Here is an 18,132-nt window from a genome sequence, read left to right as displayed (position 1 = left end):
AAATAAATAATTTTTAATTTTTATTTTTTTAATCCAATTTTATGCAACCCTGGCAGCTACTGTGCATTTTATTTACTATGGGGAAATACACACTAAATATTACATGCAAGAAAATACTCTTCGGATCACTTTGTTGCTGTTGTCAGAAATTTCAGACAGACTTAAGGTGCATACGCACGTAAAGATTTCCTGTCCAACCATCCAACTAGTTGATTGGTTGGAATGAAAATCTGGTAAGGTATGAAAGCAAATGACAATCAGCAATTTGCTCCCAAACGCCGGAAAATGGACAAAAACTTGTTTGAACAAATTGTTTAGAGCAAACATTTAACAAACTTGTCTGACGACCATTTTCATCTGTTTTCTGGCATTTAGGAGTAAATTGCTGATCATCATTTACTCCCATACCTTACCAGATTTTCATTCCAACCAATCAACTAGTTGGATGGTTGGACAGGAAATCTATATGTGTGTATGCAGCATAACTATTAAATCACCATTCTCATACTCTATAATCATTCACATATTTTGCCATTATCACATGGTAACAGAAACAAACTTAAAGGTCACAAAACAACAACAACATACACGTTTTACCAATATTTAAAGTAATTTAATAACCAAAAAAAATAAACCGTCCCTGCAAATCTTATTTTGAGCAAATTGACCTAACTGTACAACTTGTTCATACATAATTTTCAGTTTGTGGAATTGCCTCTGGAAAATTACTCTGAATCTAGTTTTCTGAAGGTGGGTACACACCTGACGGAAATATCTGCAGATGATGGTCGTTCATACACACTGAACGGCCATCGTCTGCTTGTGCCCTCGGGTCCCGGCGGCTGGGGGGCGTGTCCCGTCCCCCTCCTTGCGGCTGCCGCTTTGTGTGTACGGGCGGTCTGCAGACGACGACGTTCACCGACATATCGCAGGTACACACTGGCCGACGGACAGCATATATATGTATCTGTCAGTGTGTACCCAGCACGAGATTGCAGAACTGCAGGCAGTGGAAAGAAAGAAACATAACGTCAAAGGGGATGAAGTTACCATCCCGGCGGTCGGGATACCGGCGCTTAGAATACTGGCGCAGGAATCCCGACCGATGGCATACCGAAAGTAAGTATTAGGGTTAGAGGGAGGTTTAGGACCCTTACCTTAGTGGGTCGGGATTCTGATTGTCGGGATGCCGTGTTGGTATTCTGAACGCTGGCATCCCAACCGCCAGGACCCCGTACCCCACCTATTTACTTGCCAGATATGTTATGTGCTTATTTCTGTGTGCATGCAGATGAATGTAATGAAAGCACATGGATTTGGCATATTTTATAGGAGTAGATGGGTGGATCTGGTACAATCCTAATTACATGTAGTATATAGACACTCATTTGACTCAAAATAAGACATTCAAATAGGATTCCACAGGTGCAAGTGTGCACCTATTCCCTGTTCTGTGGGGGGACCCCAAAGACATCCACCCACTGGCAGTAGAAATGTCTATCAGTGGGATGATTTGTGCACCTTTCAAGTACACTCTATGTTGGAAAATGTATTCAAAGGCATAGTTCTAACACTGTAATACATTTTTTTTTTACTGTACAATACACAGATGTAGTAAAGCCGACCTGACATCCCCTCACTGTAATGATTTATTTCACTAATAGGCTTACCCAAACACTAAATCAATATGAATGAAGCCATTGGTCCTAAAGAGGAGTATTACGAGATGTCGGCAGTCAGGATATCAACAGCGGCATTCCAACAATCCTACTGCAAGTGTGTGTGGGGGGGGGGGGAGGTCTTTGAGGCGGGTTGGGTACGTGATGCCAGCACTTGGAATCCAAGTGGTCAGAATCCTGTCGCAGGCAGCCCAACATGGTTAGGATACTGACACTTGTCGGTCAGTATCCTAACCTCCCCCTCCCCGCACCCTAAACCTCCCCCTAACCGCAGTACATACCGACAGGATGTCGGCACCAGGTTTCCGACAGGTGTCGGGATTCTGGCGCCGGCATTCAAAGCACCAGCATCCCGACTGTCGGATATTGACAAGATCCCTTTGAGGCACACTACAGAACAGGGAATGGGTGCACACTTACACCTGTGGAATCCTATTTAAATGTCTTATTTTGGCTTAATATATTAGTCAAATGAGTGTCTATATACCACATGTAAGTAGGATTGTACCAGAACCACCCATCTACTCCCATAAAATATATCCTAAATCCAAGTAAATTACTCCTGTTCTGTTCGATTTTTAAATAAACATTTACAGCAACTCCAACCTAAAAACATAATGTTCTTCTATACAGTGATATGTGTAAATGGGTCAGATCATTAAAAAGAACTACACAAAAATATAACAGACACCATTGTACAGTAGGTGCATTAGCATGCTTTGCAAATTCCATTAACTGCTTGGAATAGATATGAGCCTTATGGGTCTGTGCTGTGAAGTTACATAAGTAGCAGCTCTCCTACTGCCGTAATATCAGAGACCCCCAATAAATAACTACATACATCACCCCCAGGAAGATCACTGCTGCTGCCTGCAGTAGTCTCACTGATCACTGACAGACTGACAGCCCAGACAGCGGCACAGCCCAGACAGCGGCACAGCCCATGTGATTGTGTACATCGCAACCTCTTCCTGTGCAGCTACTAAATGCTTCCTCCTGCAACAGGGACTGCGTTCTGACACATAGATGTTACACAAGGAATCCTACTGCTTGTATTATTATTAGGAGGTTATTTAACATTCTTGTCAAGGATGTTAAATAATCTCTTAATAATAATATATGCAGTAGCATTAAAAGAACATGGCACGCTGTGATTGGCTTCCCTCCTCCAACAACATAAATCAGTACAGTAGTACACACAGTAGATCTAGGTTAATAGTAGGGCAACAATTAATAGTGTATAATGAGTGTCTGCCTTAAATTATTTTTAGATGGGTGTAACTGTAAATAAACTTGTGGATTTAAGGATTTAATACTGATGGCACTGCTTAGATTCTGAAATTATATTGCACACAAACAAATGTTTGAGAATATTTACTTTTGTCACTTTACTTATAATTCCAGGAGACTTAAGGTGGCCATACACGGTGAGATGCAAAAGTTGGTCAGATCAGTTGTATAATTTCCCTTGAAATTTTTTCCCTTCAGATACAGGACGATTTGTATTTAAAATGCAACTATTTCACATAAGACGATACGATTTGATCAGTCACATCACATAATGTGTGTCAATTCATACACGATCAGTTGAGATCGCTCTGCAAAAACATCTGATCTGCGATCCAACTAGACGGCGGCGGGGACGCGCATCTGGGTCGCAGAAGACTCAAAATACAACTATTTTCAAATGATTGGTCTGTCCAACCTGTAGAAACTGTCCAAATGGTGTGATCAATGGTCCCGTGTATGGCCAGCATTAGGGGCAGTGCCGCTATTATTAACAGTCCATCTCCCAACAGACTTTTTAATTTTTCCCAAAAATGTATCAGCTATGTACTAAGTGTAAAACAAGAAAAAAGCCAATGGCGCTGCAAAAAGGACACACATGCAATCACAATTAAATTTAAATACTGGTGTGTCACATTGCTGTTAGGGTTGCCAACCGTATACAGAATAAAACAAGAAGAAATAACAGCGCTGTGAGACACCTGTAACCAATGGATAAAATGTAACCAGCTATGTCAAAAAGATAATTTAATATACTCATAAATTAAAATATGATAATAGATTTGTAGTCTTGTGCATACGAAGAACTTAATCTCTCTCACATAAAGTGAATGATTAATGAGCCACTTGAAGTTGACATTACTGCTTTCTAAATATTAGCAGATTGTTGCTAATTGATACATTTAGATATGGTGTTTCTATAAATTGTGATTGTTCATCACAGTGTTACATATTTTTATTTTTTATTGTATATCGTGTATGTGTCTCATTGGCCAATGATGTATTTATTTTAATTTATGAGTATATTAAATTTTCTTTTTGACATAGCTGGTTACATTTTATCTATTGGTTACAGGTGTCTAACAGCGCTGTTATTTCTTCTTGTTTTATTATGTACTAAGTGTAACTCACAGAAACCACAGTCCCAGCGAGTTACATCCCCAGCATATTGATGGGGGAAGTAGTTTAAATCCCGGCTGTCGGAATGCCGGCGCCAAAATCCTAGTAGGGTTAGGATCATGGTTGCCTACTCTCCCAATTTAGCCGGGAGCCTCACGAAAATCTGGTGGTGCTCCCGGACCCCTGCAAGAGCAGGCAAGTCTCCAGGGTTGGCTGCTGCCCCCCGGGCACGTCGCACCGACTTATCGAGCTAAAGTGGGCGGTCTGAGGAGGGGGATGCGATTCACGCTGAATCACGTCATTGTGGTCCCGCCCCCTGCTTTAAAATGCAGGTAATATAAAAGGTAAGGGCAGGGGCCATGCTGACGTGATCACACCGCCATGTCACCACACAGCCCACTTATGTTGCCGACACACCCCTGGCACAGAGCTGGCTGCCCCCTCCCGGAGGGAGCAGCCACAAAGTCGGTAAGTATGGGTTAGGATACTTATCGACAGGTGTCGGTATCATAACTCCGTCGGGATACCAGAGCCTAGATTCTGACCACTGGGATCCCGAGCACCGGCATCCTGTATCCAAGTCTCACATTTGTGGAAGACTCCTGTGAAACTGACACTGCACAGGTGCACAATGTCAGATCCGGAGCCGGACAGAGGGATCGTAAACCGGTTTACGCCATCTGATGATGGTGGAAATCAATGGGACCAGAGTTTGGTACATAGGGGCCAGCCCACAGTCTCCATTAATAATAGGTAATGCAATCTGCAGCACTAATGTGCCCTTTGCAGAAGATTTTTCTGAAATCTCCTTTATTAGGCTGTTAGTATATAGTAGGAATACATAAAATTATGCAGAAACTGCTGCATAATTTTATAAAATGGGCTTGATAAACAGGCCCCAAAATGTGTGGCTCTTGTCTGTTCAAGAAGCCCAAAAATGACATAGTTTGAATACGATACTTCTCTACATGACTCAAATATTTGGAAAGAGATGAAGCGAATAGAGAAACTCATGTATTTTCTAATTCTATTTAATTCAGTTCCATTAAATTTATTTTGATTATAATTAGTAAAAGAGCATATCACCTTGTCACAGAGGAAGTTTGTAAATTTGGGAGTATTGAAGACAGTTATAGGACACTGCAGAAAGACATTTCATCAGACAGGGGTGATGTACACTAGGTACAATACATGACCCAACAGCATACAGTTACAGTCTGTATGCATGTGTCTATTATGACACTACACTTCCAGCAGCTGCTGCTGTTACGTCACCACTTCCTTATGTCTCAACTGCTCTCTGTGCTTCTTAGTTTTTAAGCTTGTTTTGGGAGAACTTTATCACATGTTTTACTGTATAGTTATAAGAAATCTGTCTGCAACATGTTCCCTGTGCTGAAAAATATGTTGGCGTTTATAAATAAAGGGTGATGATCATATAATCATGATAAAAAACTGACTTAATATAACAAATTGTGTGTCCTTCTTTGGCATTGTGAAAGATTTTGAGGAATTGTATATGATCATAAACCGTACATGTCATAATTTACATATATATAATCTATACAGCATAGCATACATAATAAGAATACTTACCAAGATTTGTGTGCAGCATACAATGATTTTAACGTGCCATTTTTGTCAGGTACAAAAACTGTCAGACACCAGCCTTTTAAAATAGGAATTTTCACTGCAAATGTGGGGCAGGTGGCAGCCATGCATTACATTATGTGCTTTACAGGGGCCTATCTATAATGGGTGCAGGGTGTGCTGGGCACATGGGCCCACACCACACACCCTGCACCCATATGGTCTTATACTTACCTGTCCGTAGCCTCCAGAGTGCTGCTTTGCAGAGCCAGCCATGAGCTGCAGAGCAGCAAAAACCACTGGGAAAATAGTGGCGGCCATTTTCCAGGTGACTCGCGCATGCGCAGTACTGCTGTCCTCGGGAAACTGGCAGGGACGCACTAAGCCAGAATCTACTGCGCCGCCAGATAGAGGAGGGGGCCCACACTGATAGCCTGTTTCAGCAAGGATCGCTATTCTGCACGCACCGCAGTTGCTAATATTAGCGGTGAAATGCAAATGTTTGCAATCGCATTGCAATCACAGCTTACCATAAGGACGTCCACTTCCCCTTACACACATCCGTAACCTTGGACACCCCTTGGACCACCCCCCCGTCACCACCCACAAACGGCACTTCTTGTCAATCAATGTGCTCTGGATCTGCGTAGCCTTTGCAAACGCAGTTCCCATCGTAATTGCTAGTTTGCGCACTGCGATGCATGCGCAATGCGAATTCATCGACCAATTGCGTGCGTCTTTGCTACTGCGATCCTTGCTGAATCAGGCCCTGAGTCTGCACACAGACCTCCTCCTCTCTTAAAACGCCCCTGGTGCTTTAATAGTTTTGTATGCAGTTGTACTGTTAAGGGTAATGTCAGTAATCATAAGTGGGGTCATTTGCTAACAAACCACATCAGTAAGTAGTTTTTCATTCACATAGGGCAAGTTAGACACTAAGGGGCTCATGCTGAGTTGGACGGAATTAGTGTCAGACTGGCAGACACAAAATGCGTTCTGAACAAATGTGCATTTTTTTAAGTCTGGCTATATACAGTACGTAAGATGTGGACAACTCTGCGATGCCAGCTGAGCAAATTCGCCTCCTTTACTTCACATGCATCTATCTTATGGTCAGCTTGGGACACAGTTTTTTGTATCAGACAATGGAGGATAATAGAGGACAGTTATGGTTATGGTTTTTTTTTTTAGAAACTGATCTGCATAACCATTCCATGTATTAAGCTGATTTGTGTTAGCTGTGCTCACTGCTGCTTTTTTTATGCCATGATGCAGGATATACTGCCAGTCTGCCACAATCACATAGTGCAGCCTTTGGCCATAAATTGCAATATGGCAGTCTACTTTATATACTTGCACAGCTGTAAATATAACATATTCTATTTTGACACATATAACACTAAATTTGTCAAGAAGTGTTATCTATACATTAAACATTTGTTGTATGTAGAGCAAACTGCAGGATACTCGTATGCTTTTCTGGGCGTCTGGAGCAGCACCCGCTTTTCGTGAGTCCCTCGCCATTCCGGGAATGGTGGCAAGTGTGCTATGAGAAGGAAATGATAAGGTGCGCCTGTCAGCCAAATACACAATGCTTATCCAAACTGGCAGTTCCTAAGAAGCAGGATCTGCTACCTGCAAAAAGAGATATGTAGGAGCGCTTGTTTGTATAAATTAATAGTAAAGTGAACAACGTAGTAAAAAATAAACAAAGGTTTAATACCAATAAATGACAATAGTAAACAGCGATATCAAACAACAATAACAAGTGAGCACATAGCTCTGTGCAGTGTTCAGACCGTCCTAATTGGGCACTAATGTAACCAGATTTCTGGTGGAAAAAAAATAAGTCCATTTCAAGTGGAAACAATGGCCCTCATTCAGAGCCGTACGCTCTGAGCAGAGCGCACGCTCTGAATGAGGGCCGTCCTCCATAACTATGGAGCGTCCTCCTGGACGCTCGTATAGCTGTGGGTCACCACCCACAGCCTATACGAGCGTGCAGTTTGATGGCCGCGATGGTCTTGACCATCGCGACCATCGAAACTGCGAGCCGGAGCCTACGGTTGAGGTTTTCAACCGCAAGGCCCGGAGTGATTTTGGCTCTATCAGAGCCAAAATCACTCCCACTGACATCACTAGTGATGTCAGTGGGCCGGCTTCTGACGGTAGGCGTTCCCTTAGGAACGCCCCCGTCAGGGAGGCACGCCCCCGGCACGCCCACCAAAGGGGGCGTGCTGTCAATCAACATTGACAGCACGCCCCCTTTGATCAGACACAACGAGCGAAGGAAAGTCCTTCGCTCGTCGCGTCTGGCGCATGCGCACTACGGAGCTCCCTCCGTCGTGCGCATGCTCAGTGCAGAACATCGACCCACTTGCGAGCGGACAGATAGAAAAGCTTGAAAGATAGAAAGGAATCAAAAATATATATATTCTTGTATCAAGGTTCTACATTCTCTGTAATTAATTTTATCTCATTAACGTTTAACACATAATGAGCCTTATTCAGAGATGGTCACTAATGCTGATGGAATTTGTACAGAGACCCCCATTGTCTGCGGCATTAATCCACTGCTGTGCATAAAAATATGTACCATCGGTCGTACCATCGGACTTTGCTCAAGACGCACAGAATGTCCATCTGAACATGGCAGCCAAAATCAGTGCAACTGCGTTGAGACGCAGTCGGCGATCGTGACATGCCTGTGTCTGGCTATCCACCCCACTATTACCGCCCAGGAACGCCGACTAAATTTGTGCTTTGTGACTTAAGGACAGCACTACCATAGCCTAGCAATGGCCATCGAGGTCTGTACCATTAATGGTCGATGTATTTAAACCATCTTTAGAAATCCATCGATGAATAAGCCTCCAATGGTTGCGCATATGTAGACCTTGACCATTGGACCGGTGCAGCCAATGTTTTATCAACATCAGGCATCTCCATCAATGGTGCGACATCACTGCTGTGCCATCAATGGAAAAAAACACTTGCCATCGGCAATAGTCCATTGATGGTTGCAAAACCATTGATGGTCGAAGGACATCTCTATCACAGCCAACTGGAATAAGCTACTCCTGAGGGAGAAATATTAAGTTGTTTCACTGTGTATGGTCTTTGATATTTTTTACTTTCATTTAACTTTGGACCTGTGTGACTAATAATAGCCCTTTCACACCAAAATCCCAGCTCCGACCCGAATTTTGAACGTGTGTCAGTCCCAGATGAGACCCGGGTCAGACCCCGTTTACACTGCATCTTCGACCTGGGTTACTCCTGGTTAGGCCCCACTCACACTGAACCCGTATCTGCCCTGCTAAACTTGTGAGGCAGTGATGTAACAAGGGGAGTGCGGGGGACGCGAGCCGCACCCGGGTGTCATTCGCCGAGGGGTGACACCAAAGTGCCGTCTCCTCCCCAGTTACAGGAGCCGGGTGTTGCACTGTAACATTACGTGCTGCACTCGGCTCCTGACATAGGGAGGGAGCTGGCATTGCACACAAACTGCTCCCCGGGAGCAGTCCGCATCCTGGTGTGACTAAAACAGGGGTTTAGCCTGTGAGGCCACGCCCCTTACTTGCAGTATAAGTTGGTCCACACCTGCAGCCACCACGGAGAGGGACACCACTGTTGTGAGGTCATAAAAAGTGGGTGATGACTGCTCCACAGTCGCCAATCAGCTAATTTTAGGGATGACCCGGGTCACATAACCTGGGTCAGACTGTTTACACTGCACCATGACATGGGTCGTTCCCGTGTCTAACTCTGCTCGCCACCTGGGTTGGATTCCCGAGTCACTCGACCAGGATTATTTTGCAGGGACCCTTTCACACCAAGCCGCGACCCGACAATAACCCGGGTTATTTTGGTAGTGTGAAAGGGGTATTAGCCAAGGCATGGTCCAGCCACACAGGTCTAAATTCTAGGTGCAATTATCTGATCAGGTACTGTATGCCCACAAGTGTTTTATGTGTGTATTTCTAAGTCTAGTATACTATATTACAGTGATTTTTTAACCAGCATGTTTGCTAACTGATCAAGCTTTTTTTTATTGTCTTTCCGATATCACCATTGCATCATGCATGTTCGCATCACAATTCCATGCTGCGCTGGCTAGTTACATAAATTAATCATTGTCAAACATACAACTAGAATACACTATGGGGTAGATTCAATTAACTCAGATTTTCCATTGTAACTTCACATGCTAATATAATGTGGGTTATCTGGGATGGAAGCCTCGCTTGTTTATCTCTCACCCCAATGAGGTCTTTCTTCCCATAATTAGTGACAATGGACCTGATTAAGCTTAGAACGGAGTTTCAAAGATGCACGCAAGCAGCTTTGCAATTCCATCCATGCAATTATGGTAATGCAGCAGGAGGCTTCACGTCCACTGCATGCATTACTTATCCAGGCTGCATTGTACAATACAGCATCGGATAATCTGCAAGAACATCGGCTGGCTAAGTGACTCATGGGGCCACACATCAGCCGCCGCAGATGAGAGAAAGAGGCTAGGAAATCTCTGTCGGCCGACGGAGATCCTGGCCTCTTCCCTCCCCCCCAACGACGGCGACATGCCTCCGTTTTGGGAAACAGAGGCCATCGCTGCACCCTCCCACCCCCAAATGGCAGCAGACTATCAATCACTGACTGGCAGTCTCCTGCCAGTCTGCGTGTTAACACGCAGACCCCGTACTGCATATGCGCAGTATGGGTCAGGCACCTGCGCAGATTCACGACCATTGGGAATCTGTGTTCAGCAGTGCACTAATGAATCAGGCCCAATGTGCGCAGATGCAATTATTTGAATCTCCAATTAGGGCTCATTTATTGAAATACATTTAGGTGCACAATTTGTACTAAACCATAATAGCAAATCAGATGTCTGCTGTATTGTCTAAAGATGGGTGCATACTATACGTTCTAATGTCCAATATATCATTCTAACTCAGATCGGAATGATATATTGTATGCATCGTAAAGGGTGTATGCCCAATCAGTCATTCCCAGCCGTCGTTCATCGCATTGTCCCATCTGCTGTGCTGCATTTCAGATGGGATGATGCAATGAACAATGTGGTACACATCGTGTAGTGTATACGAAAGACCACACGACCACACAATATATTGGACAGTCCTACCTCTGAAGTTTAGCACTGTTCTACATGATGATTGCACTCTCCTATTCTCTCACTCCTGCCCCTAGCTCCACATACACTGGCTCACTCCTTGGGGGCGATTCAAATGTTATTTTGGTCGTGATAATTAATGAGCGCCCAGTTAGCTATTCAATTGTTCTGGGCGCTCATTAATTATCGCCCTCTTCACCGATGACTAGACGAGGTTTAGCCGTATAAAGCAGCTAAACCCGTCTTAATTTCTGGTTAGGGCGCGCTATCTGTGGTTAGCACGCCCTAACCAGGGTGTTTCAGACACATTTCTGCTCGTGCCCTCCTGAGTGCATGCAGAAATGCCGGCGCTGGCAGCTATCGCGCCTTGACAGAGCAACAATTGAATTACTCTGTCAGGCATCTTACAAAAAAAAATGCCGCAAAACATTTGAATCGCCCTCCTATTGTCTTCCATGTGTCTTCCCCTTCCCATTAGACTGTAAGCTCCATGAGCAGGGTCCTCTTCCCTCCTCCTCTCATTAACTACTTCTTTTGCACACCAGCTACAGTCTACACCTTTTCCTTGGACTCTCTAACCCTGGACTCAATGTCTTCAACTTAGAACCGTTTTATGTGCCGATGCTGCAGGTTTCAGCTTACACTGAATATTTCCATTGTACCCCTTGCATCAGAGGTTGTGTTGAGACTTGTAATTGTTACTTGTCCACTGTATTGTACTGTACTGTTTTACCCTGTACTGTCTTGATGGTTTGCCCTCTCAACAGCGTAGCAGACCACGTGTGATGCCCTATAAATAAAGTTTAATAATAATTATAAACATAATAATAACAACGTGTACAGGAGCAACAATTAATTGGATACAATCCTTGGACACAATATATTGCGCCATTGTTTGGAAGCCTATGAAGAAAGATAGGCTGCGCTACTGTGGCTGTGTAATAACAAGTGCTTGATTAATCAGAAATCGCATTAGCCTCTCTGAATCAAAAGTAACTAATAACATTTATTGGACATACAATAAGACAAAATTCATAAAATGTAACTTTTATATGAGTAAATATCACAGTGATACAGTTGTTGCAACAACTCATATGGCCATTTAAAATGTATCCATTTAATAGATCATATGAGGGCAGATGAGAGGATATCTTTAATGATTTTGAGGAAATCTTGAAGTTTGTATGCCCAACCCAGTGTGTAGTCCCATATGTAGTTAACAATCTAACAACCAAACAATGCAAGATAAATCGTTCCGTTGTTTGGATGATTGCAACGTGTATTTGCACTATATCGTTTGTTGTGGGGATGAAGGGAAATTGGAACGACCATCACTTCGTTTACACATCATCTATGTGTACCCAGCATTATTATGCTTTATTGTGGACTATTAGCTTGGTCAAAAGATAACAGCAGGTGGAAGATGCTAGTGGTCATCTTCCACCTGCTGTTACCACTATGCCTGATGATGATCCTATGAATCTGATTGGACAGCATTTTCGAACCTGCAACTTTTAAAGCCATGGTTCCAAGCAGGTTGCACACACATGTAAGTTATGCTGTCCATACACTAGTACGACCAGCATAAGATAAGATTCATCTTACGATTTCCCTTGAACTCCCCGGCAGCTCCCTGGCAGTCACGGACGCACTTTGGACACACGATGTACATACGATCTCACGTTACGATCAATCGTGTACCTGCTGAAAAACTGATCATCATTCTTCAAAATGTCACTGAAATGACAGCGGTCGGACGCACGATGCATCGCATGGAGAAAAACACGGCACGGTCAGCAAGCGAATGTGATGGATCATATGGGCTGCACATCTGATCATACGATACATTTTAGGATCTGCGGGAGCGCGCATCGGATCATATCCTACTTTAAAAATACACGATTTCTACACAATTCATAATTGGGCAATCGGCCTGAAATCGTGCTAGTGGATGGCCAGCATTAGAAGTAGAGGAAGTAGTATGAATAGAAATAAAGGTTGTATGGAGGTAACAGTAAACTAGAATATTTTTTTCCCTTTCTTTATTTTCAAACATAAAAAGTAATTATGGTCTCTTATCCAGATTCTCACATCTGTGCAATAAAAGGTGAAGGCAGGCAGAACTGCTGTATTATAAATAGAATAACATTTTTAGAACAACCTCCACTATAATTTCTACATGCTATATAAAATGTAGCTAAATCTAGTGGAAACTGCAAAGGTCTAGTTAAAAACTTGTACAGACATATAAGTAATTGCTGCCAAGACACCAAAGGTATTTTTAGAGGTCTTTTTCTGCAGCTGAATTTTTTTTTTCTTGATGAATGAACACTACACACCCAGGAAGACAGGAAAGTAAAGATAATCCTAATCTGGTTACACAGCACAGGGCATTTGTCAATATTCCCCAACCACCTTGGTATTTAAGAAACCTGTGTGGAAACTGTTCTTATACTAGACATTCCTGATCACTCATTTATAATGCAGTGAAAGTTCAGAACTTTAGATGGGAATGCTTTCTTTAATGATTACCTACGTTTTACAATGTGTACACAAACATGCACACTACAAGTTGTGAAACCATTGTGGGGAAGTTAAAGCCTCTTTAGGTTATTGCAAAAAGCAGAAGTAACATTTAATATTTGAGCTCTGCAGAAAACGGTGGATGATTAACTCTTGCATTGCTAAGTGATGCACAAACATAAAACAGGATTAATTTAACAGTGTTTTAGTAAGCTACACCCACAAACTTTACTGTATAGTGACTGTCAACTAATAAACGCATCCAAGACGAGTGAGCACGTTCAAACAGAAGAACTTGGAGCTGATTAACCCTGTCAGCTCTGGGGTCACATTTCAACAAGACAGATTACCTCTAACAGGGCTTTGTGAAAACAGCCCATTCTTCCATTTGCAACGTGGGACAGTGAAAAAAAATTTCAGCAGCATTAAGTTTGCTGAGAACAACTGACGGATATGAGTTATATTACTGTAATGGTCGGAAAACTCGGAAATAAGTATATTGTAAACTTGGAATGGAGATCATCCTGTTGACAACCTGGGGCAAAAGCTGGAGATTAAAATCTAAAGTCTGTACTGGAAGAGCAGTTGGTTGCACAGCATTGGTCGCAGCAAGTAGGCAGGATGGCAGCAGGCAGCGGTCAGGGAGGGGAAGTGCGGAAGTGTGAAGTGACAGCTCCCTGACTGACTGACACAGTGATCGGGGCATGCGGGAGCTCGGTGCCAGGCCAGCCTTGCCGCATTATTCCCCGCAGACACACGATGGCCTCACTGTCCAGCGCAGAGAGGAGGGCATTTGCCCTCAAACTAAACAGGTAAGTACATACACGTGCTACACTGCTACTGCTTCCCCTTAAGTGCCCGCAATTTATTACCTATATGGGTAATTGCAAGTCACTGCCAGGTGCACAGTACACGTTCATGCCCATCTTATCATTTACATATATGTAAGTATGCACAACGTTCTGGAAGTGACCTTAGAGTTCTACGTACATTTGTAGTCTCTGATAGTAGTTAATACATCACTGATCTGCAGTGCATTGCACCCTGAATCTCAGCAATGTGGGTTTTTTTAAGTAGCCTCTCTGGGCACAAGAAACCTGAGGAATGAAGATAAGCTACACTGAGTGATATACTACTAATAAATACATTATTATTTCTGATAAAACTTCTACATAGGATATGGACAGATATTTATATTGTAACTTGGTTTCTGTTCGTAGAATTGAAAACATTTTATCACATAAAAAAGTGTTTTTCTCAGTCGAGGCTAAACGTTATAATACACATGGTTACTAATTACTCTCTTCATGAAACATAATGAAGTTATAATTGATGACATGCTGTTGCATATGCTATGTGCAAAGCCAATAATAGAGATTGTGAAAGCTCTTGTTCTTGCCTGTAATATACACTGTGTATGCATTTCCACACTTTCCATTTCCTGTCTTTAATTTTGTTGGTTTCAGAAACTCCTGTTAGAGGTTGTTTTAGGGGCCTATGTAATATATAAATATCCCCGCTATGTACTAACTGTAACTCGCAGGGACAGCGGTAGCGCCAACCACTGTACCTGCAACTGCAAGGTAAATCCACAGCATTTTGGAAGAGTGAAAGATCCTGTGGGAATATGACATTGTGATTAGGGAGCTGACCAGAGACTGCAGAAGACGGATAGTAAGATCCCTCTCCTGTGAATATACATCCATAGACCTAAAGTGGGACCAAAATCCTGAAAGCGAAGTCCCCCATTAATAATAATATGAGAACTGTGGTCTGCAGCGCTAGTTAGCCTTCTGCAGGATATTTCTTTTACATACTTTTATGAAAAAATGCTTGATATATAGGCCTCTTACACTCTGCTAAAGTCTGTTTAAAAATAAAAACAGAAAAAAAGGTATAATAATTACTTATTCATATTTACCTCCAAAGCGCAACAGCGCAGTTGCACAGACATTTTCTTATGTTAGTACAATACTTGCTGAATCTCTAATTCCTCTCACCAATAATAATAAAACTGATAGAAAAGTAATGTAGGTGAAATGAGAAGGGGTAACTAACTGACAATACATATAGTATGGCATATTGTTATGTGTCATTTTGGGCAGCATTACTGCCTCACAGTACTGATACCCTGGGTTTGATTTCCACCAAGGCCATAATTGTGTGGAGTTTGTGTGTTCTCCCCATTGGTTTCCTCCCACAATCCATAAATAAATGATTAAATATTCTCTGAAAAGATATGCTTAAAAAGTTGTGCACTATATAAATAACAGTAAATAAATAAATTGTAATATATGAATCCCAAATAATTGAATATGAATTTCTAATAATATAATTACTATAATTTCACAGTAGTACTGCAATAAAATTAAGTGGTGTCGCCTGGCCCGGCACTGCAAAAGGGTGCGTGGCTGCCTGATGTGTGCCGTTTTGGGGGCGTCACAGTGCTCGTCCCCGCTTTTCGCCTAATTCAATTGCAAAACAGGCGAAAACGGAAATAGGCGAATGCAGAACAGGCGAAAAGTACTGAAAGAATTGGGGAAATCAGTCTGTACCCCAGAAAAAGAAACATTAACATAGGGACTCAATATAGATGTGTACTTAAGTTATGTAAATTGCTTGCTATTAGTGTCTTTTTAAAAGTGGTGAAGAATAGCATTAAGCTGTATTTTTTGGTGAAAATAAGTAGTCCAGTCAAATTTCGGGTACTTGAAAATGGGTGTTAGTATATTTTTATATCTCTAAAGTGAACTTTTTAAAAACATGAAAAATCCACCTGCTGCATGCACCTGCAATCCCCAAAACACCTGACCCATACTTGGGGACCCCCAAGAAGTCTATTTTGCTACTTTTTATGTTTATCCCCCCAGTTTTTAAATTTTCACCCCAAAAAATGACATGTCTTTTTGGGGGTGTTCTTAGTTTTTTTTTGGGGGGGGGGGGTTTGTGCAGATTTGTCCTTTGGGGGGCTGTCCCAAGGGTTCTGAGTCATTTCCCCATGTTTGCCCCCCAAAATAAAGTTTTCTTTTCACCTGCTATTGATTGGAGAAATTTTTTGGGAGAATTGTTTCCGCTTAGGCGAAATTGCCCTGGAATTGAATTTGGCCAATTTTTTTTTTAGGCAAAATTTTCTCAAAAAAAAAAGGCGAAAAAGGCTTTTCGCCTCTAATTGATTATGGCCCAGTGTGTCACGTCCCCATTCTCATCATGCTGGGAGCTTGCCCAGTGCTCCTGGAGAACAGGTGGTTGTGAATGACGCCCGCATGTGCGCATCATCCGTCACTGCTGCTGCAGCGCTGCCCGATGACCCCATCCGAGGATGTGACACCAAAATAGCAGAGCTGCTCTGCTATTTTTGTGTCACCCCACTCAGATGGTGCCACTTGGTGTGTCCCGCAATCCCTCCAGTGATGCCACTGATAAATGGTTAATGTTATAATTAGAAAATTGTACCTAACACTCACTAAACAGCAGAAGACCTGACACTTTTCATACAGGGTGCACTGTCAGGGTCTTAACATTTTTTTAACACTCTGGATTGGAGAACTGGGGTTAAATCAGCAGTGCATTTTTTTCCTGACATGAAAAACCCAGTTAATTCTATCAGTATATAAATCAATAAAGTATGCCTCCATTCGCTTATGATTGATGCACAGTTCTGAAAACTTACATTTATTGTTTCAGTGCAAGGGCTTAGAGAGCTTTGAAAGCGTGTAAATTGTATGTTGACTTTGTCATACTAATAACTTGGCGCTGAAAGGTTGTATACATACACACACATTCACTATCCATTTTTGTTGTAGGTAATATCAGTGACTCTGGGCCTGATTCAGAGCCGGACGCAATTAGCGCTCGCTCGTCCAGAAAATAGGGGTGGCTATTCAAATGAACCGTTCGCTCTTTGCGGTCTGTTCACGCCTCTAGGTCTGAACGAGCGAACAAAACTTGCGGTCGTTTTTTGGAAAACTACGCCCCCTGGCCGCTCACATCCTACGTCATGTCCGCTATTTATTAGATTAATCGAGTACATCGACCAGCGTATGAACTGCTCGCTATTCTTGTGGTTGGTTTTTGCAACCACAATCTTGCGAGCAGTTCTGGATATAAAATAACCCAGTGACGTGGTCAATGATGCTCCTGTATTAATTATGCACACCCTTAAAACGCCCGTTTTGACCTTTAAGCACGCCTGCGTTCGGATCTCCACTCCCCGTTTTCAAGCACCTTCCCCTGTTACCACCCACATACGCCTCCTCCTGTCACTCAAAATAGCAGGCATTCGCTGTTTAGCGAACAAACGAATTTCGGCCGCACTGACTGGTTCGCGCATGCGTATAACGATCCGTACGCATGCGCAGTTGGGCAAACATCGCTCGGAGCGAACGAGCGGCCGCTTACGAGCGGCTCTGAATCAGGCCCTCTATGCGATAAGCAAATAAGTACATTTGATTTTTATAGATCATGATTTACCAAGATTTGAAAGAGTGATTTCTTTCTTACTACACAGTCATCAGTGAATTGTCATATAATGAACACCTGAGTTAGATAGTTATTCTCTTCATCAGCCAATGTACAGGATCTACTGTATACTCAAAGCTACTCACTTCAACACCAAAATGTTTCAAATTTCCATCTTTCTCAAGGAAAGTTGGATGCTGCTCATTGGCTGATCAAGAGTGGGGAAAAAAAACTAATTTGGGTTCATGATATGACCTGATTTGTCATATAGACGGATATGAAGAATTGAGAAAAACAAGAATCTGCTTAAGGTGGTTATTAACAGAACAAATGGGAGTG

The 18,132-nt window shown here is 42.6% G+C and overlaps 2 protein-coding genes across 2 annotated transcripts in view; one reads left to right on the top strand and one right to left on the bottom strand.

Moving 5' to 3' along the window:
* The window catches only part of LOC148519366 (zinc-regulated GTPase metalloprotein activator 1-like), a 70,433-nt gene extending 67,784 nt beyond the window's left edge, over positions 1-2,649 (bottom strand). The window contains exon 1 of the mRNA XM_088476606.1: positions 2,521-2,649. The gene's annotated coding sequence lies outside the window, so the exon portion shown is untranslated. The remainder of the gene's footprint in view (positions 1-2,520) is intronic.
* Positions 2,650-13,776: 11,127 nt separating this feature from the next.
* DOCK8 (dedicator of cytokinesis 8) overlaps positions 13,777-18,132 on the top strand; it is a 185,015-nt gene continuing 180,659 nt past the window's right edge. Inside the window, exon 1 of the mRNA XM_088476605.1 lies at positions 13,777-14,147. Coding sequence (XP_088332731.1) covers positions 14,095-14,147 — 53 coding nt within the window. The 5' untranslated portion in view covers positions 13,777-14,094. The remainder of the gene's footprint in view (positions 14,148-18,132) is intronic.

Source organism: Taudactylus pleione, unplaced genomic scaffold (genome assembly GCF_031769625.1).
Source record: "Taudactylus pleione unplaced genomic scaffold, aTauple2 ptg000190l, whole genome shotgun sequence".
Lineage (NCBI taxonomy): Eukaryota > Metazoa > Chordata > Amphibia > Anura > Myobatrachidae > Taudactylus > Taudactylus pleione.
Note: the sequence above shows the minus strand (reverse complement) of the source record. Positions and strands in the feature narration are given on the sequence as shown.